The sequence below is a fragment of the Danio rerio genome, chromosome 17 (genome assembly GCF_052040795.2).
Source record: "Danio rerio strain M-AB ecotype USA chromosome 17, GRCz13ab, whole genome shotgun sequence".
NCBI classification, from domain to species: Eukaryota; Metazoa; Chordata; class Actinopteri; order Cypriniformes; family Danionidae; genus Danio; species Danio rerio.
In genome coordinates this window covers 36,655,461-36,676,799 of record NC_141037.1, presented here as the reverse complement: position 1 = coordinate 36,676,799, position 21,339 = coordinate 36,655,461, and the positions used below count along the sequence as shown (strand labels likewise).

General features: G+C 38.6%; 1 protein-coding gene across 7 annotated transcripts in view; it reads right to left on the bottom strand.

The window, feature by feature from the left end:
* Nucleotides 1-10,944, bottom strand: part of asap2a (ArfGAP with SH3 domain, ankyrin repeat and PH domain 2a) — a 139,560-nt gene extending 128,616 nt beyond the window's left edge. For 4 of the 7 annotated variants that reach the window (XM_087289412.1, XM_087289414.1, XM_087289408.1 and 1 more), the window contains exons 1-2: nucleotides 10,716-10,944; nucleotides 3,612-3,936 (exon numbers count right to left, since the gene is read on the bottom strand). In XM_087289412.1, coding sequence (XP_087145538.1) covers nucleotides 3,612-3,737 — 126 coding nt within the window. In that variant the 5' untranslated portion in view covers nucleotides 3,738-3,936; nucleotides 10,716-10,944. 7 annotated transcript variants of the gene reach the window in all.
* Nucleotides 10,945-21,339: the final 10,395 nt, after the last annotated feature.

Below are 21,339 nucleotides of genomic sequence, written 5' to 3'. Positions count from 1 at the left end.
CCTTTTTAAAACAGCATAACATCTTGACACACTGCACCGCCGTTATCTGTATACTTAATAACAAGTCTACACAGCCTGCAGCATCTATCGGAGTTAAAATCTGGAGCTGTGATGATGGATATCCCACAGGAAGCTGTCTCAATTCAATACGACACAAAAGCGGCAGAGCCCATCAGAGAAAGGCTATTTATATCTGCTCAGGGCGAGGCTTCAGTCACTTACAAGATGTTTTTATACAACCAAGAGTAGACATTCTTCATCAACTTTTGATGCACCACATTTGTGTTAGGAAAAACCTGTAAAAAATGAAACATGTTCTTGGATGCTGGTTTAATATGGTCATCCTGATGGTTTAAGAATTGTTTTGTCCACTTTTCAGGCTATTAGACCTGCTTGTCAATACGCTAAACTAGCCAGTAAACACCTGGTTGGCAGTTAGGGAGCAATCAGTGGCATAGGCAAATTTTAAAAGCATTAAAAAAAAAAAACCAAAACTATTTTATTGTTTAAACTAGGGGTGCACAATATATTGTTTCAGCATCGATACTGCAACGTGCGCATCAGCAATAGTCATCGCAAGATATGCAATGCTGAGTCCAAATTACAGTAGACAAGGAGCTGGGGAACACAAGGAATTTATAAAGTCACTGCTATTTAACCACAATAGAGTGAAGGTTTATCATTTGCATGTGATTTTAAGTCAAATGTGATTTGTGACTGAGCATTTCAGGAAAATGTTAAATATTTGGGAACAAAAACTTATGATCTTTGGAGGTATAAAAAAATGTTCTTACTTCTTACCTAAAGTTGTCTTGTTTCTAGTTCAAATATCTACATTCCAAAGCGAAAACAAGATTATTTTACTTACCCTAATGGCAGGTTAAGAAAACCTCTTTATTTTTGAGTTGTTTCTTCTGTAGGTGCAAGTCATCAATACTTTTACTTATTAAAAAAAAAAAAACGAGGAAACGCAAAGTAAGAAAAGCATTTCTTGCATTGTTATTACGGCACCTGAATAATGCAAGACTCCATAGAAAACTGCCAAATAAAGCTATTCATCTTCTGAAATTGTATTCATGTCACAATATTCATCGCAGAATAATAAAACATCAAAATAGCAGATTTTTCCAATATCGTGCAGCCCTAGTATGAACTATATAAAAATAAACTATGACATTCTTCTTTGAGAAACTTTCATTAAAAAAGAAATGTGATTTTCACGTTACTTTAAAATACAAAATGTCTTTTGATTTCTATAAATTAGGAACTACCAATAATGCATCTTCAAATTTCCAATATGTCTATTAGACTTATGATTTCTAGCATATAGCTGCTAAAAATGCAATTTATCCAGTAAACCATTTCAGATTTTCTGACACATTCATACCTGAGGTGTACGAATAATTTTGGACTTGACTACACATATACACAAAACTGGAAATATCTTGTGGTCCTTAGATTAATAGACTTCATTTCAAACTAGGGCTGGGCCGATAAACGATATTATATCAAATCACGATAAAAGGTATGTCAATAACAATAATACGTTTTTACTCTATATTGATCTAAGAGCCAATGACACAGCACAAATGTGCAACAATGGGAATCTAGAAGTGTGCTGATAGTAGAGATGAATTGGATTTTCAGCCACCGAAAATTTATCGGCTGAAAAATGTTTTGCCATTTATTGGACCCTCTAATTTTTTGTGATGCCAGTCATTTTTGGGGTACTCGTATATCTGGAAGCATTAACAACTTTTATCGAAATATACATCATGATTATTTAATATGGAAAATAATTATCGAGATTGCATTTTTGCCATATCGCCCAGCCATATTTATAATAAACAAAAAGAAATAAAACACAATACAAAACAAAAAATTCTAATTATTCATTTCCCTAAAAGAAGCAGGAAGTTGAAGAATATTTAATCCTACCCCTTCGCAACTCTACATTAATACTAAATAACAATAAAAAATAAATAATAATTTATAGAAATAACCATCAAATGAGGTTAACTCAATGACTCTGTCATCTCAATCTTATCATAGTGCACTCTATTCACTTTCTACAAGCATGCATACATAAACTGTATGGACATCAATCTAATAAATATTATACACACTGTTATGTATTTGTGTTTTTTGTGCTCTGTTTTCTCTGTGTTTTTTCCCTCTCTCTCTCTCGCTCTGTTCTCCCGTATCTGCTCTCATGTATTCTCAGGTTCTGTTCATTGGTCCATTCAGCTGTCAGTCATTCCTCCCCGGTTACGTCACTCTTACGTCACATCCAATGAGCAAAGACCTCCCGTCTTAAAAGCGCGCGCCAGACCACTCGCTCTTTCTTGTTTTCTTGCTTTCTTGCTTGCAATTTTCTCTTTTGCTGTTTGTCGCTTGTTTGTATTTACCGCGTGCGTTTTGAAATAACCCCGTCTAACTGTGTTTTGTTGTTGCTTGTTTCTGTGTGCACGTTATCCGTCCGTTATTCGTACATTGTTCTTAGTTTATCGTTGTTTACGAGGCTTGGACGAAGCGGACAGGTAAGAAGGTCACGTGACATACATTTCGCAACACTCAGGACTACTCTGCTGTCTAGTACACTAGGTTAGGGGCGAGCGCCACTCCTTGTACTTTTTGAATAGATAGATAGAGTAGATAGTTAGGGCTCGGAAGATCTTCGTGTGTTAATTATACTGTTTTTCACATAGTTAGTTAGCTAGATGCTTCTGGGAAGTTAGATTTAGTTTGGGTTTTGTTCTTTTCATTTCTTTAGCGCCGCCCGCGTCCCTTCTGCCAGCTCTCTTGTTTTTCCCGTCGTTATTTGTTTCAGTGTTTGTACATATTGTAAATAGTATATTTTTGCTTTACTTACTTTTTCTTTATTTTTGATTAATTCGTTGTTGTTGTTCACTTTGGGATTGTAAATAAAAGCACACATTTTTTGTCATTACTTTGGTTGTCTTTCTCACTCATTCACTATTTATATAAATATATTTTAATTAAATAAATGTCAAACCCCACACCCTAGACTAACATCAGGGGTTTGTAACACACACATTCTGAAAACCATGCTGTACTGCTTTCTAAACAGGGCAACAATGGATTCATTCAATTGTGATTAAATCATAGTCTGTTTTAGAATCACTGAACAAATTGGCCCCTTTTAAAATGGCAAGATGAAGCACTTCAGCTAATCAATCAGCTACTGATAAGAGACAAACTACAAACAAGATAGTGAGTTGCTACTGAATAAATAATGCTGATTATAACAGGTGTTGACCAACTATTACAAATGGCTTCCATATTTCTCCATATAACCCACATAACGCATGTTAGATCCTAAATATGCATTTTATCTAAAAAAAAAAGTAATGAGTAATCAAACTGTTCGTGGTTTATTACATCTCATCAGGAGGGGACAATGCAATCCAGCAGTTGTCTAATGGGTGAGGCATCAACAAAGAGGGCGCGAGGATTTGCCTCCTCAGTAACTCGTTTAGCTACTCCAAGGGGGGTAATAGCTGACTCTAGTGGTCTCGTAAGTAAGCAAAACACCCAGCCAGCGTTGAACAATCACAAAATAACAGGATGCATAAAGTTATGAGGCTCACCTCCTCCAGTGCGGATACTGTATTCCTGCAGTGAGTCATTCTGGTGGTGAAGTTTGAGGCGGTGGGCGATTTATAATCTTCATTTGTCTCCGTGACAAACTCCGCCACTGTTATCTGGTCAGGCATTGTATCTCCTTTGGCGAAATCCACAAATGTCGTGTTTAATCCTTGATTTGGCCGGTCGCGGTGCACTTAATGTCGAAATTCAGAGATGAAACGCCGAATTAAAACTCTCATGAGCGTCCTGGAGTCTTATCATCGCGGTGTTTTGTCCTCGGTGGATTAAAACAAGTTGGGAATTAATACAAATCATTAGCCAACTACACTGAAGTGCGGCTTGTACGACGGGGAAATCTCTCTCTTTCTTCACGCGCTGCTCAGGTAAACAAGCGCACACACACACACACATTTCTCTCTGTGTTGTTTCTGGTATAAGTAAATAAACAGGATGGCATTGTTTGATTTACAGACATTTATTAATAATCCAACCGTAGAACAATTCGACCGCTGTAGAAAAGATGATTTATTACAGATAGCGGACCATTTCAAAATTTCAGTGGTAAAACAAGGTCTTAAGAAAAATATTAAGAGTGCCTTATACGAAAGGTTGGTTGAATTAAAGGTTCTCAAAATGCCTGTTGTGGAAGAGGAAGAAACCGAGTTTCTTGGTGCTGGCGCGCAAAGCTCAAGTGCAGATGAGCCGGATGAAGGGCGAAATGAAAGCGGTGCTGCGGCTGCGCTCACTGAAGGCAAGCCAACACTGTCACCTTTCGATCCGTTTTCCCCCGTTTATTCTGGGTCTAAAGAGGATGGACGTTTAAAAGTCCGCCTGGCCCGTTTACAGTTTGAGGCACAGGAAAGGGCACAAGCGCGTCAGGCTGAGATGGAACTGAGACTCGAAATCCGCAGGCTTGAAGTTACGGCCGAAAAAGAGGTAAAGCTGCGTCAGCTGGAGTTGGAGGCTTTAAAAACTCCTCCTAAAGTGGCTGCGCAGTCCACCCGTGCTGAGACCTCTGTTGCTCCGGTGGGCGATCCAACCTCAACCACCTTCGATATAAGCAAATATGTATCTCTCGTACCAATATTTAGGGAATCCGAAGTCGATACATATTTTAGCGCTTTCGAGCGCATAGCGGCTTCTTTTCGCTGGCCTAAAGATTCATGGTCCCTTCTTCTCCAGTGCAAATTGGTTGGAAAGGCACAGGAGGTTTTTGCTACACTGTCCTTAGAGGACAGCCTTAATTATGATACTGCTAAATCAGCAATCCTCCGTGCTTATGAACTCGTACCTGAAGCATACAGACAGAAATTTAGAAATCACAAAAAGCTTTCTAGCCAGACTTTTGTTGAGTACGCGCGAGAAAAAGGCGTTCTTTTTGATAAATGGTGTAATGCAAATAAGGCAACTGACTTTAATTCGTTAAGAGAATTAATTTTGCTTGAAGAATTTAAAGATAGATTGCCTGAACGTGTAGTGGTATACCTTAACGAACAAAAAGTTATGTCGTTGTCACAGGCAGCTGTGTTGGCAGATGAGTTTGTGCTTACGCACAAAAATGTGTTCTATCCAGTCCGATCGGATAAAAATCCCACTGTTCAGTCTGGGAATTTTCCAAGAATTCTGACTGCTACTTCCCGACCTAAAGAGGCAATAGAGTGTTACTACTGCCATAAGAAAGGGCACAAATTATCTGAATGTTCCACGCTGAAGCGAAAAAATCCGCAACAGCCATCTAAAAGTGTTGGTTTTGCAAAATCTATTACAACCAACAGCAATGATGAGAGCACTGATCCGAGCTATACACCATTCTTGCTCAGGGGTCTAATTTCATTATCTGGCAACCCCGAAGATCAGTGTGAGGTTGTATTGCTGCGTGATACAGGCGCTTCTCACTCGTTTATGGTAGAAAATGCATTATCTCTGCCTGAACACTCATCTTGTGGATCTAATATTTTAGTCCAAGGCATTGAGATGGGTTTTGTAAATGTGCCACTATATCGCGTTCATTTACAGTGCGATTTATTCACTGGGTTTGTGTCAGTCGGCATTCGTCCTTCTCTTCCTGTTAAAGGAGTTTCATTTATCCTAGGTAATGATTTGGCCGGTGGTAAAGTAATGCCTATTTTAGAAGTTACTGATCACCCCAATCTTACCTATTGTCCAGACGAATTATCAGTAAATCACCCAGATACTTTCCCAGCGTGCGTAATGACGCGCGCCATGTCACGGAAAGATGATTCAGTTGACTTATCAGAATCTTTTATTGCGCCAGTATTTTCTGAGAATGTAGTTTCTCCTCCAGACAAAACAGCTACACAGAAACAACAGGAAAAATCAGAATATTTTAATTTTGATGGTGATGCTCTGAGTTTGCCCGTTACTCGTCAGCAGATTATTGCTGCGCAGAAAGATGATGATTCTTTGGTAAAGTGCTTCGACTCCGTTGTTGATTCAGATCAGATTGATAAAAAGCAAATTGCGTATTTCGTCGAAAATGGCTTGTTGATGCGCAAGTGGTGCTCTAATATTGAGACTGATGCTGATTGGAATAATGTCTATCAAATTGTCGTTCCCTCCGCTTACCGCCAACATGTATTATGTCTAGCACACGATCATGTGATGTCAGGTCATTTAGGTATCACTAAAACATACAATCGGATACTTAAACATTTCTTTTGGCCTTGTTTAAAGAAGGACGTCGTGCAGTTTTGTCGCACCTGCCATACGTGCCAATGCATGGGGAAGCCAAACCAGGTAATTCCACCTGCTCCTCTTTTTCCTATCCCAGTCATAGGAGAGCCATTTGAACATGTAATTATTGATTGTGTGGGTCCATTACCTAAAACCAAAACAGGTAATCAGTTTCTACTAACAATAATGTGTACTGCTACTCGATTTCCCGAGGCAATACCGCTCCGCAGAATTACAGCTCCTCTTATAATCAAATCATTGATTAAATTTTTCTCCACATTCGGCTTACCAAAAATCATACAAACTGACCAAGGATCAAATTTTATGTCAAAAATGTTTGCTCAAGTTCTAAAATCACTGTCTATCACCCACCGAGTATCAAGTGCTTATCACCCACAAAGTCAAGGTGCTCTCGAGCTATTTCACCAGACGCTCAAGTCTATGTTAAAGAAATACTGTGCGGATACCTGCAAAGACTGGGATGAGGGCGTTCCATTGGTACTATTAGCGGTGAGAGAAACTATCCAAGAGTCTCTCGGGTTTAGCCCCGCTCAGCTTGTATTCGGTCACGATTTGCGAACTCCTCTTAAACTTCTGAAAGAGAACATTTTGGAAATTAAGGAAAGTCCAAAAATGAATGTTCTTAGTTATGTAAGCCGTTTTAGAGAACGTTTACATGATGCCTGTAAATTGGCAAAAGAATCACTTAAAGCTGCGCAAAATGTCATGAAGCGTCAGTATGACACCCGAGCGGTCGCGCGCTCCTTTCAGCCCGGCGATCAGGTGCTCGTACTGTTGCCAATGCCTGGTTCTGCTCTCTCTGCCCGCTTTTCTGGACCCTATGTGGTGCAGAAAAAGTTAAGCGAGACAGATTACGTAATTGAAACACCTGACAGAAAACGCAAATCGCGCGTATGTCATGTTAACATGTTAAAAACGTACTATGTTAAAGAGAAAACTCAGATCACCACACCTGTTCTTCCTGCTGTTGCAGTTGTGAGCGATGTTACGCATTCTGAAGTTGATGATGATGGCCTGGTGTTACGCAATGCTCCTCAGCAGTGCGCTCGTTTAACTAATTCAGAGATGCTGAAAAATCTGAATTCACATCTCACGTATTTATCAGATTCACAAAGGAAAGATATCATTCATTTAATTCAGAAATTCCCCAATCTTTTCAGTGACACTCCAACGCAAACATCCGTAATTAAACATGACATCAATATTCAAAATTCTTCCCCAATAAAGCAACATCCTTACCGTGTGAACGCACACAAGCGTGCTATTATGAGGAAGGAGGTTGAATATTTGATGGAAAATGGTCTTGCAGTTCCTAGTTGCAGTCCATGGAGTTCACCGTGCGTTCTGGTACCCAAACCAGACGGAACATTTAGATTCTGCACAGATTACCGTAAGGTTAATGCTGTCACTGTCCCAGATTGCTACCCTTTACCCCTTATGGAAGATTGTATTGACAACCTTGGTTCAGCTAGTTTTGTCACTAAACTTGATTTGTTAAAGGGCTACTGGCAAATTAAATTAACTCCGCAAGCTTCTGCTATCTCAGCCTTCGTTACACCAGATCATTTCATGCAATATTCAGTTATGGCCTTCGGATTGCGAAACGCACCTGCCACATTTCAAAGATTAATTAATACGGTTTTATTCGGCGTTCCAAATTGTAACGCATATTTGGATGATTTAGTGGTTTATGCATCTGAATGGTCTGAACACATTTCTTTGCTGCACACTGTTTTTGAAAAACTGTCCAACGCCACATTAACATTAAATTTGGCAAAATGTGAATTTGCTAGGGCGACCGTCACATACCTTGGTAAGGAAGTTGGTCAAGGTCAAGTTCGGCCAGTCGCTGCGAAAGTCTCCGCCATAGCCGAATTTCCCGTACCTAAAACCAGGCGAGAGTTGCGCCGGTTTTTGGGTATGTCGGGGTACTATCGGAGTTTCTGCCGAAACTTTTCCAGTGTGGTTTCACCCCTCACGAATTTACTTAGTCCCTCTCAGCAATTTGTTTGGTCAGCTGAGTGTCAGCATGCTTTTGAGAGCATAAAAGCTTTGCTCTGCTGCGCTCCTGTACTCGCGGCCCCAGATTTCACCACTCCTTTTAAACTGGAAGTAGACGCGAGTGCTCTAGGTGCTGGCGCGGTACTTATTCAGGAGGACCGTGATGGCATCGAGCACCCAGTCTGTTATTTTTCCAGAAAATTCAACAAACACCAAATTAATTACTCCACTATCGAAAAAGAAGCCCTTGCATTACTATTGGCATTACAATACTTTGAAGTTTACCTTGGTTCCAGTTCGTTTCCAATCATTGTTTACACCGATCACAATCCGTTAGTTTTTCTCTCCCGAATGTACAATCAAAATCAGCGCCTCATGCGCTGGGCTTTGATTGTACAGAATTACAACCTGGAAATCCGTCACAAGAAAGGCACCGACAATATAGTGGCCGATGCTCTTTCCAGGTGTGTGTAGTTGGTCGTAATTAAACCGCATGGTTTGTTTTGCGAGTTTTTTTTTCTTACTATTTCACAATTTTTTTTTAACAAACAATATTATATGTTTGTTCTCATGGGTGGGAGTGTTATGTATTTGTGTTTTTTGTGCTCTGTTTTCTCTGTGTTTTTTCCCTCTCTCTCTCTCGCTCTGTTCTCCCGTATCTGCTCTCATGTATTCTCAGGTTCTGTTCATTGGTCCATTCAGCTGTCAGTCATTCCTCCCCGGTTACGTCACTCTTACGTCACATCCAATGAGCAAAGACCTCCCGTCTTAAAAGCGCGCGCCAGACCACTCGCTCTTTCTTGTTTTCTTGCTTTCTTGCTTGCAATTTTCTCTTTTGCTGTTTGTCGCTTGTTTGTATTTACCGCGTGCGTTTTGAAATAACCCCGTCTAACTGTGTTTTGTTGTTGCTTGTTTCTGTGTGCACGTTATCCGTCCGTTATTCGTACATTGTTCTTAGTTTATCGTTGTTTACGAGGCTTGGACGAAGCGGACAGGTAAGAAGGTCACGTGACATACATTTCGCAACACTCAGGACTACTCTGCTGTCTAGTACACTAGGTTAGGGGCGAGCGCCACTCCTTGTACTTTTTGAATAGATAGATAGAGTAGATAGTTAGGGCTCGGAAGATCTTCGTGTGTTAATTATACTGTTTTTCACATAGTTAGTTAGCTAGATGCTTCTGGGAAGTTAGATTTAGTTTGGGTTTTGTTCTTTTCATTTCTTTAGCGCCGCCCGCGTCCCTTCTGCCAGCTCTCTTGTTTTTCCCGTCGTTATTTGTTTCAGTGTTTGTACATATTGTAAATAGTATATTTTTGCTTTACTTACTTTTTCTTTATTTTTGATTAATTCGTTGTTGTTGTTCACTTTGGGATTGTAAATAAAAGCACACATTTTTTGTCATTACTTTGGTTGTCTTTCTCACTCATTCACTATTTATATAAATATATTTTAATTAAATAAATGTCAAACCCCACACCCTAGACTAACATCAGGGGTTTGTAACACACACATTCTGAAAACCATGCTGTACTGCTTTCTAAACAGGGCAACAATGGATTCATTCAATTGTGATTAAATCATAGTCTGTTTTAGAATCACTGAACAAATTGGCCCCTTTTAAAATGGCAAGATGAAGCACTTCAGCTAATCAATCAGCTACTGATAAGAGACAAACTACAAACAAGATAGTGAGTTGCTACTGAATAAATAATGCTGATTATAACAGGTGTTGACCAACTATTACAAATGGCTTCCATATTTCTCCATATAACCCACATAACGCATGTTAGATCCTAAATATGCATTTTATCTAAAAAAAAAAGTAATGAGTAATCAAACTGTTCGTGGTTTATTACATCTCATCAGGAGGGGACAATGCAATCCAGCAGTTGTCTAATGGGTGAGGCATCAACAAAGAGGGCGCGAGGATTTGCCTCCTCAGTAACTCGTTTAGCTACTCCAAGGGGGGTAATAGCTGACTCTAGTGGTCTCGTAAGTAAGCAAAACACCCAGCCAGCGTTGAACAATCACAAAATAACAGGATGCATAAAGTTATGAGGCTCACCTCCTCCAGTGCGGATACTGTATTCCTGCAGTGAGTCATTCTGGTGGTGAAGTTTGAGGCGGTGGGCGATTTATAATCTTCATTTGTCTCCGTGACAAACTCCGCCACTGTTATCTGGTCAGGCATTGTATCTCCTTTGGCGAAATCCACAAATGTCGTGTTTAATCCTTGATTTGGCCGGTCGCGGTGCACTTAATGTCGAAATTCAGAGATGAAACGCCGAATTAAAACTCTCATGAGCGTCCTGGAGTCTTATCATCGCGGTGTTTTGTCCTCGGTGGATTAAAACAAGTTGGGAATTAATACAAATCATTAGCCAACTACACTGAAGTGCGGCTTGTACGACGGGGAAATCTCTCTCTTTCTCCCTCTCTTTCTTTCACGGATCTCACTTCTTCCAGTTTAAGTAGGAATTTAGTCCACTCGTTTGATAATAAAGCAGTGCGGTGATGTGCTTCTCTTCTGTTTTGGGACAGGAGTGTAGGTTGTCGTGCTGGATTTTGCTGCAGGCTTCCAGGTCGATGCAGCTCTTGCAGTGCAATTCAATGAAAGCGCAGAAATTGACAAAGTAAAGGTGGAGGGCATTCAATGGGAAAGAACTGACCAATTAGGAGCCACAGCCGCCGGCTTTCGGCCAATCAGAAATGGTGTAGGGCGTGGCCTGAGAGTAGGTCGCCTTTAGGATCGTGAGCGCCACTCTTAAGGTGGAGAAGAAAATTTCTAGCACATGAATAAAAGTTTAGTAATTAACATCTACAGGCTTATTACTTTAACAAAGCTGTTAACTTTGTATTTTTAAAAATACACTTTCAGGTTCTTTACCAACAAAGAAAGTTTTAGATGTCATTTATTTTAGGCATTTATTTTATTCACACCATGGGATTCCTAACAAGCACTGATTTACAGTTGAAGACAGAGTTATTAGCCCCCCTGAATTATTCGTCCCCTGTTTATTTTTTTCCCAATTTCTGTTTAACAGAGACAAGATGTCTCAAGATGATTCAACACTTGTCTAAACGTAATAGTTTGAATAACTCATTTCTTATAAATGATTTATTTGATCTTTTCCATGATGACAGTAAATAATATTTGACTAGATATTTTTAAGACGCTTCTATACAACGTCAATTGTCATTTAAAGGCTTAACTAGGTTAATTATGTTAACTAGGCAGACTATAGGGTGATTAGGCAAGTTATTGTATAATGATGGTTTGTTCTGCAGACTATCGAAAAAATTATTAATTTTAACATTAAAAAGTTTTTTTTTTAAATAAATAACTGATTTTATTATAGCTGAAATAAAACATATAAGGCTTTTTCCAGAAGAAAAAAAAATATTATCATACATACTGTAAAAATTCCCTTGCTCGGTTAAACATGGTTTGGGAAATATTTAAAAAAGCAAAAAAAAAATCAAAGAGGGGCTAATAATTCTGACTTTAACTATATGTATGTATGTATGTATGTATGTATGTATGTATGTATGTATGTTTGTATGTATGTATGTATGTATGTTTGTATTTATGTAAATATGTATGTATGTATGTGGATTTATGCATTTATTTATTTATTTTGAGATAAACAAATGTATGTTAGGTGTCCTGCCTCAAAAGTGGATGAAGATTTTAAGTTAAAAGTTAAAGGAGTGCTAAAAGATCAGTGGATTGTTGTTAGAAACGAACAAACAAACAAACAAACAAACAAACAAACAAACAAACAAAAGCTAAATACGTAGATACAATACAAAAAGATAATTAATAAAAAGAAATATATTAATTATAAAAAATAGTAAAATTACTATATTACTAAAAAGAATAGTTTAACATTTTTATTAATGTTAGTTAATGTATTTACTAATATTAACTAATAATTAACAATACTTGTACAGCATTTGGGCGAGACAGTGGCGCAGTAGGTAGTGCTGTCGCCTCACAGCAAGAAGGTCGCTGGGTCGCTGGTTCGACCTTGCCTCAGTTGGCATTTCTGTGTAGAGTTTGCATGTTCTCCATGCCTTCGCGTGGGTTTCCTCCGGTTGCTCCGGTATCCCCCACAGTCCAAAAACATGCTGCAGATGAATTAGGTAGGCTAAATTGTCCGTAGTGTATGAGTGTGTGTGTGAATGTTTCCCAGACATGGGTTGGGGCTCGAAGGGCATCAGCTGCGTAAAAACTTGCTGAATAAGTTGCCGGTGAATGAATGAATGTACAGTATTTATTAATCATAGTTCCACAAATAATAATGCATTATAAAAATCCAAATTCATGCTTGTTAACATCAGTTAAACCACTGTGAGCTAACATGAACTAACAATGAACAACTTTATTTCCATTAACTAACATTAACAAAGAAGAATAAATACTGCAGTAAATGTTCTGTTCATTGTTTATTCATGTTAGTGAATATAGTAAATATACATTAACTAACCATAACGAATACAACCTTATTGTAGTGTTACCAGATAAACAAAAAAAAAACACATTTTTATGAAAGAAACAAGTAAACAATATTGCAATTATTCAATTAAAATTATAATACTTAAATAATAAAACAACTTAAAACCATGCACTATTATAAAAAATACCAATGTAACTTAACATTGACTGCATGTTTTAAAAACTTTATTTTAGACACATTTACATATACATTATACTTTATGCATTATTATTATTATTATTATTATTATTATTATTATTGTTGTTATTAATTAATATTTTTCAAATCAATATTAACAAATAGAAACTGATTGTTATAAATTTATTTCAATGCATTAATATATATAGCATATCATTCATTCATTCATTTTCTTGTCAGCTTAGTCCCTTTATTAATCCGGGGTAGCTACAGCAGAATGAACTGCCAACTTATCCAGCAAGTGTTTACACAGCGGATGCCCTTCCAGCCACAACCCATCTCTGGGAAACATTCACACACACACTCATACACTACGGACAATTTAGTCTGCCCAATTCACCTGGACTGTGGGGGAAACCGGAGCACCTGGAGGAAACCCACACAAAGGCAGGGAGAACATGCAAACTCCACACAGAAATGCCAACTGTGCCAAGGTTAGAACCAGTGACCCAGTGACCTTCTTGCTGTGAGGCGACAGCACTACCTACTGCGCCACTGTCTCGCCTATAGCATATATAATATATAGCAATCATTTATACAGTAATCAGCATTTAAAGTGAATCAAAACCTTTCATCAATGTTGTCCTTAAAGTATTGAACAACACCCATTTGTGACTTAGGACATTTTTATACTTTTTATACTTCAATAACAAATGATTTCTTTTATGATTTACAAAATTACATGTAGTTGAAGTCAAAATAATTTGCCTTTCTGTGAAATTTTCAATTTTTAATTCCAGCCAAAAAAAAAAAAAACTCCCAAAGGAAACAATATATTATGTGCAATTGATCAAAATTCTGTTTCAGTTTCGATTTTGGCCAACAAATATGAAAAACCTATTAATTGAGATAAAACGATTACTGTGTCATGTGCCAAATGGAAATACTCTGAAAATGTCCTTGGTTTGTTAAACATCACTTGGGAAGTATTTTTTAAATAATACAAAAATTGACAAGAGGGCTGATCATTTTGATTTCAGCTGTATAAATATGTAATTGTCTACATTTGCATCCTCACAAAAGAATGCAGTTACTTCAGGCTAAAAAGAGGAAGTCTCATTTGCCTTATGCTGCACAGAGCTTAGTTCTGTTTATGTAAAAATATTGGATACTGCAGAAATGTGACATTTAGGACAATGACAGATTACTGTGTTTTTGGTCTGTTTATTGTGCATATGCAGACTTTATTCTGTAGAGTTCTGATGGCCCCCAACAACCTTGATACCAATAAAATGAACTGCTAATAATATAGGAATATTACTAAATATTCCTCATGAAGGGCAGGTTTTATCTCTAAATCCCATTTTCACAACAAAGCCTCGTTTGAATATTAATAAACTGTAATGCTCAATGCTCAAAGCTCGGAATGAAGAGTGAAAGCAGAAGTTGATTCATATAGTAGGACCTCTACTGGTGTTTCTCGGAATAACCTTGTTCCTTATTAAGGATGTTAAAGGGGTGGTCCACAGTGTATTTTTAAGGCTTGGTTGTGTTTATAAGATGCAAAGCAATGTGTGCTCATGTTTCAATTGTAGAAAATGAAGTTATTTTTTCATATATCTTACTTTGATTTTATATATGGCCACAGCCATATCACCCTGCAGCCCAAGAGCAGTTACTCACTGAAGCTAAGCAGGGCTGAGCCTGGTCAGTACCTGGATGGAAGACCACATGGGAACACTAGGTTGCTGTTGGAAGTGGTGTTAGAGAGGTCAGCAGGAGGCGCTCAACCTGTGGTCTGTGTGAGTCCTAATGCCCAAGTAATAGTGAAAGGTATACTATACTGTCAGTGGTCTTGCGAATGAGATGTTAAATCGTGGTCCTGACTCTGCTGTCATTAAAAATCTCATGGCACTTCTTATAAAAAGTAGGGGTGTAAACCCCGGTGTCCAAAGTCCCTCAATCAGCCCTTACGATCATGGCCTCACCTATAGCTGGTGTGTGGTGAGAAAGGTGGTGGTGTGGAGAGACCCCCCACATGATTATGCAACGCTGTGAGTGTAAGGCCATACACAATAAATGCACTATATAAATACACATTACATTACAAACAGCTACTCAGCTAACATGAAAATGACTGTCATATTACCTATTCCTCCGAAAGGCCAGCCCTCATGAGGCTCTGATTGGTCAGCTAACATAATGTGCTGTGATTTGCGGATCGGCTCCACGTCACTACGTCATGCCTGTAAAGAAACTTGAAATAATGTGTTACTTTGTTTATGATTTTGAATTTATTTATTTATTTATTTTTGATGTTTTGTTTTTTTGTATACGGGTTGATTTGTTGAATGAATTACGTTGTTTGGGGACTTTAATTATGACGTCAAAATTGCAGAGCTTAACGGATGTATAAATTGCGTGTAGAAATGAATGAAAACAAAGTACGGAATGCTAGGTGAAACACGGTAAAGGGGCACAGGTATACAGTTGCTTCACGGATTCCTCCTTCATGAGTTATAGCTCCTGGTTTGAGGGAAAAATAAGGTAATTTGGTTTATTTGTTTACTGCTTAATTGTTGATGTTGGCTTAGTGGTAATTTTCAGGATTTATTTGTGTTTGTTGTTTGTTTATTTTCTCTCTAGTTCTTACGGTGATTCATGATTGAATAATGCGAACAAATTCTATGAAGTGTGACCAATAAATGAATCGTGAACATCAGTGGAAGACTTAGTCATCTTTTAACCAGGACGCTACAATGCCCCTACAAGCACGCACTTTTGCGCTGTGCAAACAATAGCTGTTAAGGCTGATTTATACTTCTGCGTCAAGTGATGCGTGTGACCCAAGGCACCTGCCTTGCGTGTAGTCATGGATTTATACTTCTGCATGTTTTGTGTTGCTCTGCAATTAAACTCTGAAACACTATCTGTTTCTCTGTGTCGAGTTTCTTCGCGGTCATTTAGTTTTTTTCTGATCGCTACAAGTAGTTAAAACTCGCTCATTCAGAGGCAGGAACTGGCAGAAGTGCAACAACTTTTATTTTGTTATTAACCTTTATGATTAAAATTTCCATCTGGAGCACCTTCACGGCTCTCAGCACCGCCCACACGCGTCACCTGTATCAAGCCGACCAATCACAGAGCTTGGGCTATGCATCATTGTGAAGTGTAGTTACATTTTTTGAGAGGTGCACGTCAGCATCGGTGTCAGCCACGGCGAGGGTTATGCAACCACGTGTAGCCTGCGCCAGACCATAAGTATAAATTAGCCTTTAGCCTTATCAGTTTGTGCCTGAATCAGACAGAAAATGAAGAGCACACAGCTGAACCTCAAACCTACTCTCTAAATAATGTCTGACAAATGTCTTTCACATATATTCGGAATAAGCATGTGTAAGTATATGAAATGTTCTCATATCTTTAGCGAATTTTTTATTTGAGACGTAGAACGCTCTAAAAGCGGCGGCAAAGAGAGACACTGCAGAAAATGTAAAAGCAGCGCATGACTGCTACTATATTAGACTAGACTTAATGTGAAGACTTAGAATGACTTATATTTAACTTAGTTGTTAAGAAGAGCTTTTGAAAGCTCTGTAACATGTGATTAAGTAACTGATTTCTGCTTTAACATCTTGTGTGAGGAGCTTCAACAATTTAGTTACCAGAGAAAATTTAGTTGGTCAGAAGATCTGACCAGATGCTGAGGTATAGGATGATGTCTAAATCTCTGCTTCGGCATAAATGAATGACTGTGTGTTTTGCTTTTCTAAATGTACATTTCGTCACTGTTTTGAAGCAAACTAACCTATAAATAACCTTAAGCTCACTGGCATATTGATACTAACACCCAGAAAATTTTACAGGTATTTTAAAAACATGCGCTATAAGCTGAACAACATGCAATTAGCACTTCCTATAAGATGTTTTAATGCGCACACCCACCCCACCCCTAACCCCAACCCCCAGTGACATCATTCGTTGAAGAAGTGCAAGGAAGGAGGAGCTGGAGCTCAAGCTCCCCTTTGCTGGAACTCAACTCTGCCCAAGTGGCTCTGCAGTGAGTACCACTTGGTAAAATGAGGTGCCGGATCTGGATCCGGCATGTTCCGGCACAAATTAAGCCTTGAATTAATGAATATTACACCTGCTCAATGAAAATCAGATGATTCACTGCATTAATAAATCTGACATAACTTGATCAGAAATCTAAAAAGCGGAGAAAAAGATTAAGCCATCAATAGAAAGTATTACTGTGGTTAAGAGTCTTGCAGATAACAGTGCTATCCTCATACCGTTCTTATCACTTCCTCTTCCGCTCTTTTCTTTTTAACCTGTAATCATTTTTTCTCCAGGTGGTATGGATTTACATCCTAATTGCCACAACTTGTTTTATTCTTTATTCCAAAAGCACTAGCATAACAGCGCCGTTGTTGTCCAGTGGTCAGCACGTTATGTTACCCGAGTTTGAATTTTTTTTTTTTTTTACATTTTTAGTGTTAAAGGGGTGGTCCAGATTGTAATTTTAAGGCTTGGTTGTGTTTAGAAGATGCAAAGCAATGTGTGCTCATGTTTCACTTGAAGGAAATCATGTTATTTTTACATAAATCTCACTTTGATTTTATACAGCTACTCAGCTAACATAAAAACTATATATACCACTGATATATTTCCTTGTTCCTCTGAAAGACCCGCCCTCAAGTGACTCTGATTGGTCATCGTCATAATGTGCTGCGATTTACAGATCGGCTCCACGTCACGCCCGTACAAGCATGCACTTTTCTGCTGTGTAAACAGCCAGTCAACCTCCTGCCTTCTCTCTAAAATAAAATCTGACAAGTGTCTGTAACAAGTGAAAATGGGGTGCGACTCCTTTAAGAGACATCGCTATTGTGTGTGTCCATGTGCGTGAATGTGTGTGAACTTTCTGTAACATGCGCATGTACGCGGGACTTCCTTTTTCTCTGATGCTCGGATTAAGTTATTTTCTTTAATATATCGTGACAGAAGAATAAAGCACAAGATGTGGGATGTGACCTGTGTGAGCCTTGATTTATTTTTCTGCTGCTACACGAGTTAGGTGAGCTAACCTGTATTTTTTTTTAAGTCAAAAAGCTGCCTAAAGAGAAATAATGCAAAGTTGCCCACACACATTAAGAGAGAGGCTGTGTGAGAAGTGTGTGTGTGTGTGTGTGTGTGTGTGTGTGTGTGTGTGTGTGTGTGTGTGTGTTTGTGTGTGTGTGTGTGTGTGTGTGTTTACAGCGGTTTGACTGAAAAACATGAATTTGTAGCTGCAAAACAGCATTACCCATCGTTTACATCGTTGCTACAGCTGACGCACAGATGAAGCTTTGTGGAAACAGCAGCGTTTGGACGCATTTTAGCTTTATCTCTGCTATAACGTTCCAGCGCCTCTGGCCATGGCCCTTAGCTGCGCAGTGTGTGCATCTCACAAAGGCCGGAAAAATTTTTTGTAGTCCCCAAAATTCGTTCATTGTAGGCTTTGCTAAGCTAACTCTGTAAAAACCAAGGCCTCTTTTTGCATTGAACTTTGAGATTTTTAAATTCAGAGATGTTGTTTATGTTCACACACAATATGATTTCATAGTGGACCACCCCTTTAAGACATAAAATACTGTTTGGGTTACTTATATAGGTGTACATATTTCATTTTAATTTTTTGTGTGACCACCATTACAAAGGACTGGATATCTATAAAGAATTTTGCACAGAATATATATTGCAGGAAAGGACATTGTTATGTTTTAAAAGGTACCTATGGTGAAAAATCTACTTTTCAAGCTGTTTGGACAAACATGTGTGTAAGTATAGTGTATAGACCGTTATCTGTTATATTGGGGTGATATAAACACACACAGTCCTTTTTTTTCAACTTAACAACATAAAATGCTGGACCAATTAGAGCGGTTTTCAAAGAGACCGCTACTTGACGTAGGAGTGCGGTCCCCCCGCCCACCAATGTTAATTGACAGGCGCGTCACCATATCCTTAGTTTGTTGTTTCACAACCGCCATTTTCAGCGTGTGAGTCAAAGCGATATCACTAAAGGAACACCCTTGCTCTATTTTTAGATTTAAGGCTCATTGGGCTCAACACAAGAACAATTTTCTCCACATTATCGCATTAATCGAAATTACTGTTTGTACCTTTTGGTAGGTTTGCAAACATGTGTATTTTTCATTGCGTCTACCTTAAACTTCAGCCGGTCGCATCACAGAAGCTCCCTGTGAACTTAACTAGGTGCAGCTGGAAAAGGGCAAGCACGTTGCCTCATGTGCGCGTCTCTCCATTGAAAATAAAATAACAACTTGCTTGCAGGTAGCACACCAACGATGCGGGATGTTTCTGCCGTGCCACTGAGAGTGTCTGGTGTGCCGTGTCGCGGCTTCAAGTGGCGCATCAGGTGCCTCAGTCAAAGTTAATTCATTGTGTGTGGTTATTAGTCTCGGTGTACAAGCTCGGCACTTGAAACTAGCACACAGTTGGCTGTAAAACTTTACAAAGACACAAATGATTTTGTACTCTCTGCTTGGTCTGTGTCTGAGTTGTACATGTACAGCTGAATGCTGGTTCTCTCACTCATGTCGCTTCTCTCTCTCTGTCTGCCTGTCTGTTGCAAACACAGAGCGGGCGAGCTCTTGGTTCCGTCCCCTTGTTACGTTGGGCGGGAGACTAAAACGAATTTTCATGTAAAGCAACACACCCCTAAAACAGTGAGCAAAATAGCACTTTTTAACACATTATAATAAAAACGTCTGAACTGTGTTGAACTGAACCTAAACTGGCACAGGTTCAGATTCTGGAAGAATCTTAATATTAATATTAAATCATAAAAAAGGGGTAAACTATGTGCCCTTTAAAGAATAGTGTTGGAGATTTAGCTACCCTTTAATGTTCTCATATTTATGAAAATCATTTGAAGTTCTAAAGCAGCTGTGTACATGAAAAAGACGTGATAGTGTCATTAGAAACAGAATTGGAAAGGATGTTATTTTAATATAGTCAGTCGTGAACTGAGGTGGGCCAGTCCAAGGCTTGAAACTCCAGGGCTGAAAAGGAGTCCCACTCCGGCCCTGCTATAACACCAGGGCTGAATTAATCTTGAGCTGAAAGAGCTTGTACAGGCTCTTTCTATGGACCATGAGCCATATCCACTTAATTTCAGGGTTTAAACAAGCCTTGTTGGGGCTTTCTCTGTTGGAGGGGTTTGTGGCCAATACCTTAGGCCAAAGTGGGCCAACTAGGACTTGAGGAGAATCGTGAGCACAGGAGGAGTTTATTACGTGTTTATTTGAGACGGTCAGTGATGATGTTTTATATCAGTCTAGCAATAATCAACACAAAACAAGTTTAGCTCAAAAAACACACTTTCATTAGTAATGTTACAGTCGTAAATAAATGAATCATTTTGAATAAATCTTTTAGTGGAGCTAATTGTTCTCGTTTATGTAATTCATTGACTTGATATTTGTCATTGAAAGAAATCTCTCTTGTTTGTGAGTAGCTCTGTGTTTCATCCTATTAAAGAAAGACTAACTTATCCATGTGCACCAACCTGGATTTTGAGTGAGGAGTAAGAGCACATACACAACCACACATACAGCTATTGTTTCCAGCACCCAGGGAGCAATTAGGGGTTAGGCGCCTTGCTTGGAGGCATCAAGATGGAGAAAGTGCTGTTCATTCCCCATGTTCAGTTGTGGCCAGGATCATGTATTGAACCTGCAACTTTTCCTTACAAATTTTTAGACCATATGGGGCACAGCATTGTATTTGGATATAACTCAGTTTTTTTAACACGTTTCATTATTATTGTTCATTTATTCATTTGCTGGAAATTAGAAATGAATTTAGAAATAGTTTTGAAACAAAACTTTGAGCTTGACAAACAAAGTTATTTATTCATAGGCTAATTGATGTCTGTGCGTACAAGGTTTCGTTATCCACGAGAGTGAAAGTGAAAGAAAATAATGATAAGGCCTTACCTCTTATTCTCGCGCTGCAAATGCTCTGTTTAACTATTTTCTCTCTAGTGAAGCGTTCAGTTTTTCCACTTACAAAGTCACCATGTAAATAGCAAATGCACCATGGCACGACGCAACTGACTCTTAAAGTAAATGGAAGATGAGACTCTGATTGGTTTATTCTCAAAACACACCTATAACTCATTAAGAAAATGAGCTCAACCCTTTTAGACCATTCCCACAGGGTTTCTGTAGCTTAAATATAAAATTATAAGTAGCAGCTTTGTCTTTTGCAGGAAAAATATATCCATATTTTAAGATGTAGTCGTTCATTGCCATGTAGTCATTCACATTGGACACAGACATGATAATTTTTTTTATATAATTTTTT